Source organism: Seriola dumerili, unplaced genomic scaffold, assembly GCF_002260705.1.
Source record: "Seriola dumerili isolate Sdu_G_001 unplaced genomic scaffold, Sdu_1.0 BDQW01001299.1, whole genome shotgun sequence".
NCBI classification, from domain to species: domain Eukaryota; kingdom Metazoa; phylum Chordata; class Actinopteri; order Carangiformes; family Carangidae; genus Seriola; species Seriola dumerili.
Window position 1 is genome coordinate 3,510,843 of NW_019175554.1, and position 14,638 is coordinate 3,525,480.

At 40.2% G+C, this 14,638-nt stretch overlaps 2 protein-coding genes across 3 annotated transcripts in view; one reads left to right on the top strand and one right to left on the bottom strand.

Moving 5' to 3' along the window:
* Nucleotides 1-145: 145 nt before the first annotated feature.
* polr2l (RNA polymerase II subunit L) lies at nucleotides 146-1,470 on the bottom strand. Its single transcript, XM_022767854.1, has 3 exons — nucleotides 1,355-1,470; nucleotides 794-898; nucleotides 146-430 (listed from the first exon to the last, which is right to left on the bottom strand). The coding sequence occupies exons 2-3, from the start codon at nucleotides 886-888 to the stop codon at nucleotides 322-324; spliced, it is 204 nt and encodes a 67-aa protein (XP_022623575.1). The 5' UTR covers nucleotides 889-898; nucleotides 1,355-1,470; the 3' UTR covers nucleotides 146-321.
* A 6,410-nt stretch (nucleotides 1,471-7,880) lies between these two features.
* Nucleotides 7,881-14,638, top strand: part of dagla (diacylglycerol lipase alpha) — a 33,387-nt gene continuing 26,629 nt past the window's right edge. For both annotated transcript variants that reach the window (XM_022767833.1, XM_022767834.1), the window contains exon 1: nucleotides 7,881-8,473. The gene's annotated coding sequence lies outside the window, so the exon portion shown is untranslated. The remainder of the gene's footprint in view (nucleotides 8,474-14,638) is intronic.

A 14,638-nucleotide genomic window follows, 5' to 3' on the forward strand; every position in this document is an offset into this window, starting at 1 on the left:
GTGGGTCTTCCAGTCATTTTCTCCAAGATTTGAGGATGCCACCTCGCTTCAATGCACACTGATGCAACACAAGCGTGAGATCTAATTTTCATTATAGTTTCAGAAGAAATATCATGGGAACTAAACAAACCAGTAATACAGGTAGCAATGTCATATAACAGCTTTATTTAGAAAAAAAATGTATAATCAAATAGGTGCACAATTAATGTTTCAGATCTTCACTGTCCTCAACATGTTGTCACAAATCAAAATAATAAAATGAATCTGTCCATGCCACAGCCCCACAAAGTCCATGCAGTTCCTGGAGGAAGCCAGTTACAATCACTTCTCCAACGGAGCATAATTCAACAATTTCTCAATAAGATCCACATGTGAAAGGAGCATTCTCCGACAACAGTATCTCTTCAGGCCCAGGGCATCAAGTGCGTCACTTAAGAGGGAGAGAGGAGGTAAAGTCAGTCCTAATGCATAATATAATGATAATAAATAAGTGAAGTACATGGACATTACTGCAGACAATACTGAGAATATCAGCCTAAATTGCGTCCCGGGTTTGATTGTAAACAGCTCAAAACCTTTGGGGAAATGCAACAACTAAATAGGCTTCAAGTTTCTCTTGTGTTGTGAATTTCAATAAGACTACTTACAGAAAATTCTTCTGGCACAGCTGCTCCCACGGATGCAGAGAAGCCTTTGTAATTTGTCTTGGATCTGACTTAAGCCTTACTAACCATTTAATTGACACACTACCAGAAACAACAACTACTAACGAAACCAGAGGATATTAACTTACCCCTCAGTATACTCAGCTTGGAGTAGGCCGAGGTATGCCTCCCACTTGTTACCCACGATCTTCCCACACGTGAAGCACCGGATAGGGATTATCATTGTAGATCACCTGGAGACGGGCACATCGTTCTGTTAACATCACTATCAGAGAAATGATTGTCACGCTAGCAAGGTAACTACCTAAATAGTATCAATTAACTGGTTAATGCTAATACAAGTAACATTTTTGGTGACATTGATGTGTTTGAGCAGTTTGCGCTAAACACTACGTTTTAGCTAGTATTGTGTCGGATTACTAACTTCAGTGTTTTTGCAAAGATTCTAAGAACAGAACTTGGCATTAATGGGAACGTTTTGATTAAAAGGGTTAACACAAAAATAAGTCTTTAGCTACAGTAGCATCTGAACTTAGAGGTACACGGTTTAAGCTCGCCCATAGACTGTAGCCACGCGATTAGCACAACATTATACTGTTAGCTAACGTTAGCCGCTAGTAACTTCTTGACACAGTTAGTTATTTACCAGTCGGAACACAAAGTCTAAAAATGTCATATTGTCTACTCACCGTCACAAGGCTAGTTTACCTGAAGCTTTAAATTTGTTATGTTATTCTGAGAGAAACTAGCAACGAGAAAGTGATGGCGACTTCCCTCGTTTGCACCGGCTGCAACAACAGTAAGAAGGCTTCCGGTTCACATCCTTCAAAATTAAAGCACAACTTCCTTAAATGTTTACTGATAAACTGAAACCGTTTATTATTCACAGCCTCATTGATTTAAATGGGATGGACAAAGTATTTGAAACATCTAGCAGCACAACCAACTGCAACCTCCAAAATGACCATGAAGTTGAGTCAACATCAACCATTCTACAATCTTGTGCAATGCTGTTTTCACTCATTTTGGCTGAGCAGACAGCAGAGCTGTAAGAGTGTGTTCAGCACAGACTGACTGTGCATACTTTTTTAACATCTCCCAGACTCGCTGGAGTCTTGTTGTACTGGTTACTGCCTATATCTTTATGATTTTGTGTGTATTCTTTTAGTGACTTCAACAAACTCTCAGCACAGCTCACACAGGACAATAGAGCTGTACTAGTGTAGATATCGATCATTGAGGGTAAAAATAACCACATAACAATTATCAATGTTTTTATATTTACACAAACACGTAAATATATTTAGAAAGTATGCTTTACATGTGGTTATTTAGACATGTTCTGACTGCTGCAAGATATTTTACAGAAGCACTGTGTTGTAAGATAATTAAATACAGTTTTTTTAAACATGAAAGGTTTCATTTTACAGTGGGTATTATTTGGATATTATATAGATAACATATTTCTGTTGCTGTTGTCAGATGCAAAGCCTGTGTCTCCAAATTTTTAGCCTTTAAACATTTTAAATGTTTGAATTTTGAGGATTGTGAACTGAAATCATATATTTAAAAAATAGAAATGTAGATTGGAACAAAAAGCATTCAACATAAATCACAGAATACAGAAAATAAGCCACATATGGGATGCAAAGATTTAGTGGAGTAGCTTTAAGATTAAGACATATATCCTTACAATTATATTGTCTGACACTATAAATTAATTACACTAACTCAAATGAATGGTCCGTTTAACTTAAAGACAATTTCACTTCTAGTTAATTCATAGAGCTGTTTGCAGCTATCTGCAAATCACCAATTCTGAATAACTTTGAATAAAGAATGCAATTATTATCAAAGAAATACTCACTTGGGCTGGTTCACTGCCTTTAATAAAGGTTGGACTACAACCTCTTTCCTTTTTTTACATTAAGGAGTTGGGGGGCATAGAGAGTGTGCATAAGGAAATGTTAGAAATATATCAAAAATATATCATAACCATCATTATCTTCATTACAGTCACCATGAAAAACATCATCATTACCATCATCATCTGTAACATCACCGTCATTGCCGTCACTAACATCATACATCATAATCACCAACAACATTATTACATCATCATTTATGTAATTTAACTTGCTACAGCACATGTGCTAAATGATGAGTCCTATCTGAATTATTGCATTTATACGCTGTTGAATTTATGAAAATAGGATTTTTCTCTTTTTTTGGTACACTGTATTGTACAATGTAAGGTGAAGTTTGTTTTGGTGTTGGCATACTATCTTTTGGATGTGTTTCGGGTGGTGAATGTGGTATGTTCGTACAATATATGTGGTCGGTAAGGCGTTCATATACCCTTACAACTAAAATCAAGTAATGATTTATGTCAGAACTGTCTCTTTGCTATCTATGTATGCAACAGGGACCCATGAGCTTTACATGTGAGTGGATAATATTGTGTACAGCTGTACAGGTGAGTGTATGCAGCAACAGAATTGTGACTGCTTGGCATTTTTTTTCCTTTGAGTAAACTGTACAGCAGTAGTTCTTCTACACTTCACTGTCATTGTATTAGCAACCTAGGATGCGCCTTACATTATAGTTGTACTTTGTTATTAATGAGGTTCTGAAAACAAGATCATGTTTTTCCCTATAGCCACATATGGGGAGCAAAGCAAAAACAGAAATAACTCCCATGTTTTGGCAACAAGTTTTAAACCTGATACTGCAACTCTAAAGGCTGCTACAGCTAAATATCTACTGTAAGATGTAAACAGATTGAACCAGCACGACTGTGCCTATTGTGTAAGACATGAAAGGTTATTGATTTCTGACATCATTTGAAAGTAAAATAAAACTCTTTCTTATTCTACAGCAGCAAATAACTTCACCATTCTTCTCTGTCACATACTATACGTGTTTTATCCCCTACATCCTATCCATAAATCACTGCATGCTTTATATTTTCTGTCTCTATAAAGGTTTATCCTTTAAATTGCTCTGTACCGTTCTCTATTTGACATTTTTTGGATATGTAGGGATGCAGTGTCTCTATTCGGGTACTCTAAAGAAAGACAAACTTATTCCATTCGGTTAGGCACTAATGTTGCCAAAATATGTGCAATCAATCATAATGCATATTCCCACCTGTTTTCAGGCCTATCATTTCACTCTGTCTTATTTAAAAGTAAAATAAACCTACAACAACTCTGATAACCAGTATTATAGTATATCTATAAGTTTCAACATTATGAATACAGTTTTCATGATCTTTTCGTAAAGTGAACCAAGCTCTTTTCCGGTGCAAGAATGTACAAATATTGCAAGATTATGTCAATATTTGTGCAAACTGGATTAAATAAGATAAAGTAGTTGAATAAGCTACCTTTAGAGAGTTTAGGCCTTTAAGCTCAGTACTACAGTGAGGTTTTTTTTTGTTGTTTTTTTTAAGAAATAGATTATTAGAGTTCAGATGCAGTTTTTAAGCAACTTCATGCATATGCTATGTGTAATTATGCTCCATATACAGCCTTGATCAAAACTTGAATGGTTTGATTCACTACAAGTGAAAGCAAGCCGACAAAAAAAAAACAACGTAATTTGCACAGTGGCTCCCCATCCCCCATTTGTACCATGGTAGTCTGTGAACCAATCAGCAATGACACTCTAATTTCTCCTCGCCAGTAGCAACACTCCCAGCAAGATGGCTCCTGCAGCAATAACGGCACCACCAATGAGAAAGGGTTTCAGGTGTTCCAGAGAGTCTGTGCCACAGGCCGCAGCCTCATCACCTGCTGCTGCAGCTTCAGCTTCTGCTGCTCCATCCTGGGAAGGAGGATGCTCAGGCTCAGGGGCTGCAGGTGCAGGGTCAGCCTTGCGTGGGGCTGCCGGCTCCTTCTTCTCTACTTTAGATGCTGCCTTGGGCGCTGGAGCTCCGGACTTGGCCTTGGCTTCCATGGACTCAGAGGCAGAGGTGTGGTCTGGTCAGGAGGAGTCTTTATAAGGTCAGCTCTGTGCTGCTTCACTGAGGAAAAACGGCAAACCAACACAGCCAGATTATCCCTCTAAATTAGGCTCAGACATCATGTTATCTGCTCTGTTGACTGTAGAGACTGACATATGAGAGAGCCCTTAATATCAATGTATTCACTGTACAGCAGTGAAGCAGTCATGTGGCAGTGGGGCCTTAAATGTGACCTTGGAAAAAGATGACATTGATGGGAACACTCCGATGCTCAGAAGGACAGGGAATTGTTTATTTTGGTCACAACAGCTGTGACATAATCGTCAACTGAAGACATAATGTTACGGCTGCTTCCTGTTCAAAGCTTTTTCATGGAACAATCTGTTAGTTTTGTAATGGAGGAAGGGAGAATGGTACTGCAGCTGCAGAGCCTATTCATAGTCAAGGACTGAATCTATATTCCTTTGACCCAGACAAGAGCCTATTCCAGACGAAATAACAGAAAGATTCAATCTCTTTCCATGGCTTGCTCTCTGTTCTCCCACTTTAAAAGTGCATGAGTCATATGTGCTATAAACGGAGGACAAGATGGAGGAGAGAAATCAGAACCACAGTGACTGCGATAGAGGAAATCAGTGAAAACGCAAATGAGGGGAAAGAATGAAGAGGAGTAAATACTACTGGTATTTAATGAACACATCATGGCAGCTTGCACTTTACAGAATGTAGGATGGACACATCTTTACAAAAAATGCCTCCTATTAAATCCTGCAGTGATGTAATAAGAAGAAATATGGATATTACATACCTCTCCAACAGTGCTGCAGAGACGTCAAGAATGACAGGTTGAGGAGGAAGCAGCAGTCTCTGGAAGTCAGAATGTCCTTAATATAAGAAAATCAGAGGAAGCGGAGAGATGGAGGACACTGAAAGCAGGAGGGAGGAGAATGAGAGGAGGAGAGACTGGGATGTACCATCTGGTTCTCAAAATAGGGGTAGTGCATCCTTTGGTCACATCCTGGTTCTAGAGTCTTTTTTATTTTTAAACATTCTTAATCCAGTTTGATTTTTATGGCTGTAATAATTATTTAAATGATTATCTTAAAAAAAAAAAACAGATATAATACATGTTACATAAAGGATCTTGTTAAAAATAATAGGAGTAAGTATTTGAAAAAAGGATATTTTGACTGTTTTGGCTCAAGCACATTTGATTTCAATTTAAACAGTTGCTCAGGTTAAAGTGCTCACTGGGTGTGTTTGGGGATGTTTGGTAGGAATCACAACCCCTTTTAGAGATAGACCCAAACGTTTTTTTCAGAGCTGGAGCTGAGTGACTGAGCTACAGATCATGCACTGTTCATCCATGGGTGTAAATACCCTCCTAATTAAAGTAAAAAATGACTTTTAGTCTCATTGTTTAAGCCAATGTGCTGCTGTACAGAGCCAACACAGTAAAAACAAAACATGATACACATATGTTTAATACAGTCTGCACAGGGAATAATTCTAATAATTACTAATTCATTCATTCAGTTTATTCTTCAGGGCTAACAGTTACAAGAACTTGGATGTACACAGTTGCTCTCTCTCTCTCTCGCTGTGTCTCCATCCATTCATTTTCTATACCTGCTTATCCTGTGCAGGCTGGACCCAATCCAGCTTTCACTGAGTAAGAGCTGTCTTTAACTTACCTGAAAAAAAATATCAGAAGTACATTATCACTGATTGAAAACTACAAATCAGAAAGCACTCACACAGACCTAGACAGTACTAAGACAGGTCACAAATGCAGCACAAGGACAGATCATTGTTATGTAATTGTAAGGGCAGAATTAAAGTAGTATAAAGGGACTTCAACTTTTTCTACAACACATACCCCAGTAACACCACTCACCATCATCCGTCAATTCCCACAAGATTGTTGTACCCCTTATCCAGTAATTTCCTTTCTATGCTAGGATAATTCCTCTTCATACAGGAGTATGAAGAGGAATCATCCTGTATCTGCATCAAGTTTATACCCTTGTCTATGCAAATGTGCTTTAGTGTGAGAATTATACATTTCAAATATGCAGAGCAATATCTGTTTCTTGCATTACAGCCTTTATTCCCCAAACAATATCTCATATTGATTAGACGAAACCTGATGCAGTTGACGCATCAAATACAGCCAGCTTTGGATCTATTTTCGGGCGGGGGATGTCTGCCAAATAACCCTTAAACCTGAGGTCAACACTCTTGGCAACAAGCTGTGTGAAAGTGACAAGTCCCTGTGACTGGACGAGGCTGAGTGTTCTGATGAGGTTTTTCGCATTCATTTCATCTCTGTAGATTGTTGGCTCAGCCTTTACTTGTTCGCCTGCATTTTTGACATATGACAGTACCTATCTTCATGTTTAGATTTTATGGCGTGACGCTGATCCACGCCCAGTCTACGTCCATCCAAAGAGGAGCGTAGTACGTCAAGATAGGAATCAGGAAGTAAGGAGTCGTCGGTCAAATCCGCACTGGTTCGAAGACACCACCAAAGCGAGTCAAATATGAGCCCAAACTTGTCAAAAACAACTCGGAAAATCAAACATCAAGCCCCACCTACCCCTTTCACGTCAATTTCATATCTTCTCTTGATGTAATGTGTGAGGACACGTTCACTAGATACATTTAGGTAATTACGAAAAACTATCCATGTATTGGATCTGTTACGTGACATTTTTATGTTTGTATATAGGTTTGTGTTTGTTTTGGACAAAATGCTGCTTAAAATCCATGTTTATTTTCCACAAGTGTGGGTCTCTCTTTCGTTGCTGTGGTAACTTACGTTGCTTTGGGTAAATACTTAACTGCGCATGCGCAGCGGCACAACAGGACTCAATCAAATAATATTTCTGCGTTAGGCCAATGTTATATTTATCATATTTAACAGCTTCCCCAAACTAGGCTATGTAATAACTGAATAAGTGTCAACCCCCCCCCGGGGTCTCTCTGGGAGACTTCACAAAGGGGAGCGGCATCCTCTCGACAAACACTGCTCTCTTTGAATCTGATTCCTTGGTATTCACCAACCACCAGTGGCGCCCTTTCTCCGTAGGATCTCAAAAGTGTCTGCGGTCTACCATTTACAAAAAAAAAAAAACAGTCAGGTGTGCGTAAACAAAACGGGTTTTGCGCTGCCAAACACGGAAGGGGAATAGCCAGTTCTTACGTATTTTCCCTGTGTGAGAAATGTCCGATGGGATGGGCCAGATTTTCGGAAAATGCTACCTCCGTTTGGCTGCTCTCCGAGCTGGGGTTCGGGAGTTGTCCGGCTGATGGCACACACCAGCCACTGACTGACTGAATGCAACGTGAGAAACGAAGGACTCGTCTTGTTCGGTCAAACCTTAGGGATTGTTATCTCCTGTGGATAGAGATCATCATTCCGAGCTCCGACGGAGGGACGTGAAAATGACCCAGTCAGTGAACTGCCACGGCTGACGACGTGTTGCAATTAAGCAGAGAACTGAGCAGTCAGTCGCCAGCGGTTTGAAAACGACCGTGTAATTAATCACGCTCTTTGATGCCATGTATCAAGTCTGCCTGACACCCGGCAGATAACCGAGGAAGCTCCGGGTCCTTGATATCTCCGTGTCCATTCATCCGCCTGTTGTAATGACGTCTATACGCTTGTTGTAATTTTTTTTATTTTTTTTTTATCGGTGAGACATTTATGAATTCATCGCCCCCAACCCTGAGCCCGTGTCGGGGAGAGCGAGGCTGAGGCGGGTCGGCAGTTGGAAGGATATGGGAGAGCGAGCGGAACCGATGCAGTGGGTCTTGGCAAGGCATCGTCAAAATACAGGTGAGCGGCAGCTACCGGATGAGGAGGCTGACTAACCTGACTGATAAAATGCCTTAAGATACGTGCACATGCAGGGGAGTCAGCCCGCCGCGGCTCGGACAGTGTGACCCGGCTTTTTAGCTCATGTTTTCGTGACGGTTTCAGACACATTTCTTAGGCCACATTTCCTAGCTAGGCCCGCAGGATGCCACCTTAAGCAGCTGTCCTGATTAAATGAGATTAGACACTATGCTGCTGCCGCTGCTTCTGATGATCGACTTGTTGGAGGCGCACGTTTGGATGCTGTTGCACATATTAATACCGAGGGCTGCAGCTAACCGCATTGTTAGTGATTTTTTTCTTTATTTGTCCTTTATTTTACAGTCAATTTATATTATAAACTGTCAAAATGATTAGACCTGCCAGTCACAAGTTACAAAGGCACGAACTGGTGTGACAGTTTCTTGGTGCAGTTGGTGTAAACTGGCCAAATCTTGACTAAGTTAAATCAGACTCCATTACCAGTGTTTGTGTTGACTTGTTTTTCTGCTTAGTTATTAGCCAATTGATCAGTCCGCTGGTCTTTTCATGAGTAGAGGGAGACTAACCAGACTAATGCATACATTATCATATTGTACATTATCCAGACTAGATGCCCTTGGTTAGGCAGTAGATGACATTCTTCCCCTTTTAAACAAGGACCTGGAGCAGAGACAGCAAGGGGAATGTCACACCTGTTTATCATTCACACTGAGAATATTTCACTGATAATTTGGGCCCTCCTTTTCTCACAACTTCTACTTGTGGATGTCTCTGTTGTAGTTACCCTCATGCCACTCATTTCAAATGCCTTCACTATGCAATGGTTCAGCATAAATGACCAGAGGTGTCAGTTGGAGTGTGTGGCTTTGAAGAATAGTAATATGATACTCCATTTGAAGAGAGTGATACAATGACTTCAGGGAAGCAGAATGAGAGGAATGTTTCTCATTATGCGTAATGTGGCACATGCTGTAGTATGGACTTGATGTAGTCTTCTGTTTTATGCTAAGGTGTCAGATGAGTGTGTTATGATCAGGAGCACTGAGATGTTTATGGCACACGGATGAGTACTGGACTATATCCCAGCTTTTACTATTTACATATTTATATATTATGACATATTTTATATAGATTGCATTGTAATCCTGCCTTTACCCTTAAGCCTATCAAGTATAGGCAAGCCTACATTCAGTATACAACATATTTGATCAAATTTAAATTGAAAAAGAGCTCCTGAAATACAGCCTGTCATCAGTGTCTTGCACCTCTCTGCTCTAACTCCCCATACCATCCATATTTAAACTCTGTACTTGAATGTAAATGGTTTGCATTCACTGATGCTATGTTAAGGTCTGAAACTTTGGTGTACATCAATCATTGGTTTGGCTTTTAAAAAAAAACTGTCTAGCCTCAAGTCTCGAAGTCTCGACAAAGACAGGTGGAAAACACCACTTAACTGGGTTGCGGTTATATTCTAGGGGCAAGCAAAAAAAAAAAACAAGAACTGAATTAACTGAACTGGCTTTCCTGAGACTGAGTAAGGCAAAGTATGTTGCAAACGACCCTAGTGGAAACTGAGTGCCTCCAGTGAGTCCTGGCAGATATGCTCTTTGTTTTCCCCGTCAGTGTGTGAGAGTTTCTCATGCGTCACCTCTTCCTGTGCCAGAAAACTGGCTCCTCTTCTCCACTACAGAATTATTAATTTAATTTGATGTAGCAGGACCTAATGCTGTGTTGTAGAAGGTAGTTTAACAAATGACACTGCTTTTGAATGAAGCAGAAGCAAAGTGGAATATTTTTGCAGTATTTGATTATTATGGATCTGCAGGTAACAACCAAGAATAATGATGGAACAAATTTAGTCATTTGTGATGTTGACATCTATGTTGTAACAAACACAATGTACAAAAGGAATACTTAAAGTAGGAGTTTTATGGACCAACAATGGACATAAATATTGGATCAAAAGACGAAGGCTCATAGGATCTGAACAGTTCAACACTCATCTGTCACGGTTTCTGCATACGTGATGTATAGGTGAGTGTTTATGAGAGAAGAATTATTTTTTTGAAGACAAAACCACCAAGACAATCACCCATTCGTTTAAGGTAACTCCCTTGCATCAACTGATATATTTGCACATATCAGCTAAACTGAGGAATGATATGAGGGAGACCTAACATGTTTAGTTAAACTCAAAATATTTAACTCAGGTACGAAGTTATTGTAGTTTGAAAATACAGGGCCCTTAAAATTGAAGTTCATTTTGTTGTCTGTGTGCAGAGAACATTTCTCTAATACTGTATCTTGTAAAACACGTTAATTGGAAAACAGCATTTTACCAACAGATAATTCTTTGAAGTGGACTGAAAATGGATTATTCTCTAAGCAGTAGTGTGCAGTGTTTCGTAAAACAATTTGGAAAACATGGGAAACAAATTCCTGTAACCTCTGTGTATTCAGTTGTCAGACATGGTGCTTGCAAAAAGCAAGTTCTCGAGAGGTACCAAGGTGATCAATATTGCCAAGTTTGAGTTGCCAATAACCTGTTATACCTGGTGCATGTACAAAAGTTTGGTTTATGTAAGGTCCTCCCTGTGTCTTGTGGAGATGTAGCTATCATAGCATGCACCTTCATTTTAGACTTGTTCTTTTTGATAGTGCATCATGGGACAGGTGATCCAAATAAGTAAACGGGCATCACTGTGATGATATCCATGAGACAGTATTAATGATGATACTGATGATCTGGCAGGTGCTTTGCAAGCAGGTGTGTGTTTGTGTGTGTCCCCTCCCGATCAGATGTGCATGTATTGCAGAATCTACTGTGTACAACTGTTCAAGACAACTGTGTGGAAAATGCCAATTCAAGGTACCACAATACGTTCGGCATCCTGCTGAAAAACCTATGGCTGCAGTAGTGTTGCATGGACAAAACTGCTGCAGTTATTTTCAGTATCTGATCAGATACGACAAAGAGATCTGTACGTGGTTTGTGGCAGAAAGCCACAGACAGGTTGGCAGAGCACATATGTTACCACCCCAACACAAAAGAAAAACATTCATATACACACAAACACACACATGCAATCTGCAGTGCACATACTATCACATCAATTGAAAGAAGAGAAAATGGAGTGGGAAGAGGTGAAAGGGATTGAGTGGGTGGCAGTGGGAGAAAAAGATGGAGAAAGAGGCAGAGGGAGAGTAGGAGTGAGTGGCACATGGCTTTCAGTCTAAAAAAAGATGAGCAACGCGAACCAAAACCAGAATCTGGATTAGCTAGATAAGGAGGAGGAGGAGAACAGGGGAAAGCTAGGGGAGAATATGTAGGTTTCCTCTGCACTGAAAATGGTGCAGATGCACACGCTCGTTTTCATGCTCATAAATGTCCTCTAAAATATGAATACTGAATGCGTGTGTGGGAAGGAGGAGAAGAAGAAGGAGAGAGCATGATCATGGGAAGACAGAAGATGAGAGAGGCAGAGGGTGAGATAGAGATAGGACAGGGGGCGATTCTTCAGGATGGACAGAATAGGGAGAGACGGGATCGTGGGAGACAGCAGAAGCAGAGCCAGCGATGTGACAAATGCTGGAGATAATCTTGATCTGAGCAGAGTGTAACACTGACCCAGGCAGAAAAAGAGAGACTGGAGCAGATGGATATATGACAGAGAGCAGAGGAGATGGAGAGATGTGGGACTGTGCTTCAGTCGCACCATCATGCCAACCCAGTGTAACCTCAGCATTTTCTGTTGTCATTCTTAGTAGTCTGTCTGTCCGGGATCATGCCCAACATCTCACTATATGTCAGGTCCTCGAGAGCCTGCCTTCACTGTTCCCCCAAACAAATATTTTTCCTTTCCTGTTGATACCTCTCGCTTCTGACATCATACCAAGCTACCTTCAGGAAAGGGAAGTCACTGCATAACTGTACGCTTGAATGTGTGCCAACAGAGCTTAATAGAGAATAGTAGTTCACCAATTAATTGTGGGATATCAGATGACACTGATGTGAGTCAATCCTGTCTGGAAAGCAATTCTGGCTGAACCCTGTATTTCAACATGTGACCAAAAACACAGACTTTCACATGTGCGTGTGGTCTGTCAACTTTGTCACCAAAGCCACATCCTTGCATAATGTGTGTACAGACTGCATGGCATTCAAAACATTGTTCTGTGAATTTACAACATAGATATATTCTTAGCTATTTTAAAAGATAATCTTTCATTTAACAAATAAAAGCGCCACGCCACATCCCATGGATCAGCACAGGACGTCCAGACTGCAGCACATTTTTTTTCTGCAGCGAATGTTAGATAAATCCAGGATGTATTACTGGAGTCTGTTCACTTGTATTTCGTTGGACACACCTTAATTTACATAGATTCTCTACTCATCTCCAGTGTGCATCCTGCTGAAAGATGGTGTATTCCATGCTGACATATAAATGCGCGAAGAGCTGTATGTGCATAACTGGGCTGAATTTAGAACAAGTGAGGGAATCGGTCTCCTACTGATAATTACAACAAGTCCACAGGTGGTTCGTTAAACATGAATGAAATTTAGTTTGTAGTTCATGGGTATTTACTGCCTATTACTTAATAGGCAAAGCAAAACAAACATACTGTATGAGCAAGGGAATGCGTTTCAGAAATGGAATTAATATTTGTCAAATGTTATGTCAGAACATTTTGATCACTGTGATTACAGAAGTATAGGTGAGGCCCACGTCAATGCGTGTCGTGACCTCAGGAGTGATGTATTGACAAAAAGTCTTCGTCAGAGCACCCTCAACGCATCAGAGCAGAGCAGCCCATTTGTATGGACTCACACTGAATACTGTCCAGTACTATCCCCCACTTGACAAAGTGAAAGGGGAACTGTTTCATGTTTGTTTAATCAAGTGCTGAAAAATACAGGGGACATTGCTACATGAGTGAAGTTTCCCTGTTTGTAAGACAATCACATATCCTGTTTTTAGTGCCAGACTAAAAGTGTGGACCTGTCTGTCATATAACTGTTCAGACTAATAGTAAACACAAAGTTGCTTGATGTGACGCTTTACTCAAAAATCTGTCTTTTGAATATCAAACACTTAGCTCCTGAGGCACTGAAAGCTGCCTGGTAGTTTCCACTGGTGACAAGCTCTCATAGCAAAAAGAAAGCGTGAAAACATCTATACAAACTTCTTCCTGATGATGGTTTCAAGAGGTTTATGTGGAAAATTTTATACATGTCCCTACATGAAAACTGGGCTCTATTGGAATTTGTTGTAACTAACACAAGTCCAGCTGACCACAGCTTGAGCAAGAAAAAACAAACGTGTACAATTCTTTTAAGCTTACAGGGGGTGTTTGTTTGACATTCAAATATACTGCAGTTTATGGTTGGATTATCACTTTGAAAGGTGTCTCGTGATACTACTACTACTACTACTCTACTGTTAAAAGTAGTAGAGTTGCTTTTCATTAGTCTGAAGGCAAAGTGACAAACTTGGAAAAAAAGGCCTGTTTTATTATATTTAATTTTAAGGTTATGTTGTAGCATATTAATCGGCAGTAAGATGAGGGATCTGTATTTGCCTGTTTTGAGAATGGATTAGTGTTTCTCCTCTGTTTGTTTTCAAACCAGTTCGTAAGATCTGCTCTCATCTAGGTGTGTGTGTGGAGATGCTTGGAAGACAAAGTAAATGTTCTTCTTCAGCTGAGAGGGGACAAAGGGAGAGAATGTGATAGAAAGTAAAGAGGCTAACCAATAGGCTGGTGTGCCACAGCTTGACTTGATGCTGCTGCTGCTGCAGCAGACTCGCTGTGGGTTATATAGGAGAGGAGGATACTAAAACACCCGCTGCCAGTCATACCAGACCAACCTGCTCTCTGCAAAACAAGGAATATGCAACAGTGCTGAGATCAGATGGGACTTGAGTTTACTGTTCGTGTGGGTTTTAGAATCAGGTCCAGTATCTGTGGCTTCCTCAGGAGTGATGTATTGATATATTGACAGTGCTCTCTTTTGAGCAGTGAGACCAGGTGAGTTTAAACTTCTACCTTTTATTTGCAATGAGGAATATGTGTGCGTATTGAGTGAATGAACAGATAACAGAAATAGATTTTTTTGAGCAGCTATACGTCTAAGTGAAA

Excerpts from the sequence above, each read along its gene's own strand:
- polr2l (XM_022767854.1), bottom strand. The coding sequence starts at position 888 with ATGATAATCCCTATCCGGTGCTTCACGTGTGGGAAGATCGTGGGTAAC. Across the intron at positions 431-793 it reads CAAGCTGAGTATACTGAGGG|TGACGCACTTGATGCCCTGG; the intron begins GTAAGTTAATAT and ends CTCCCTCTTAAG.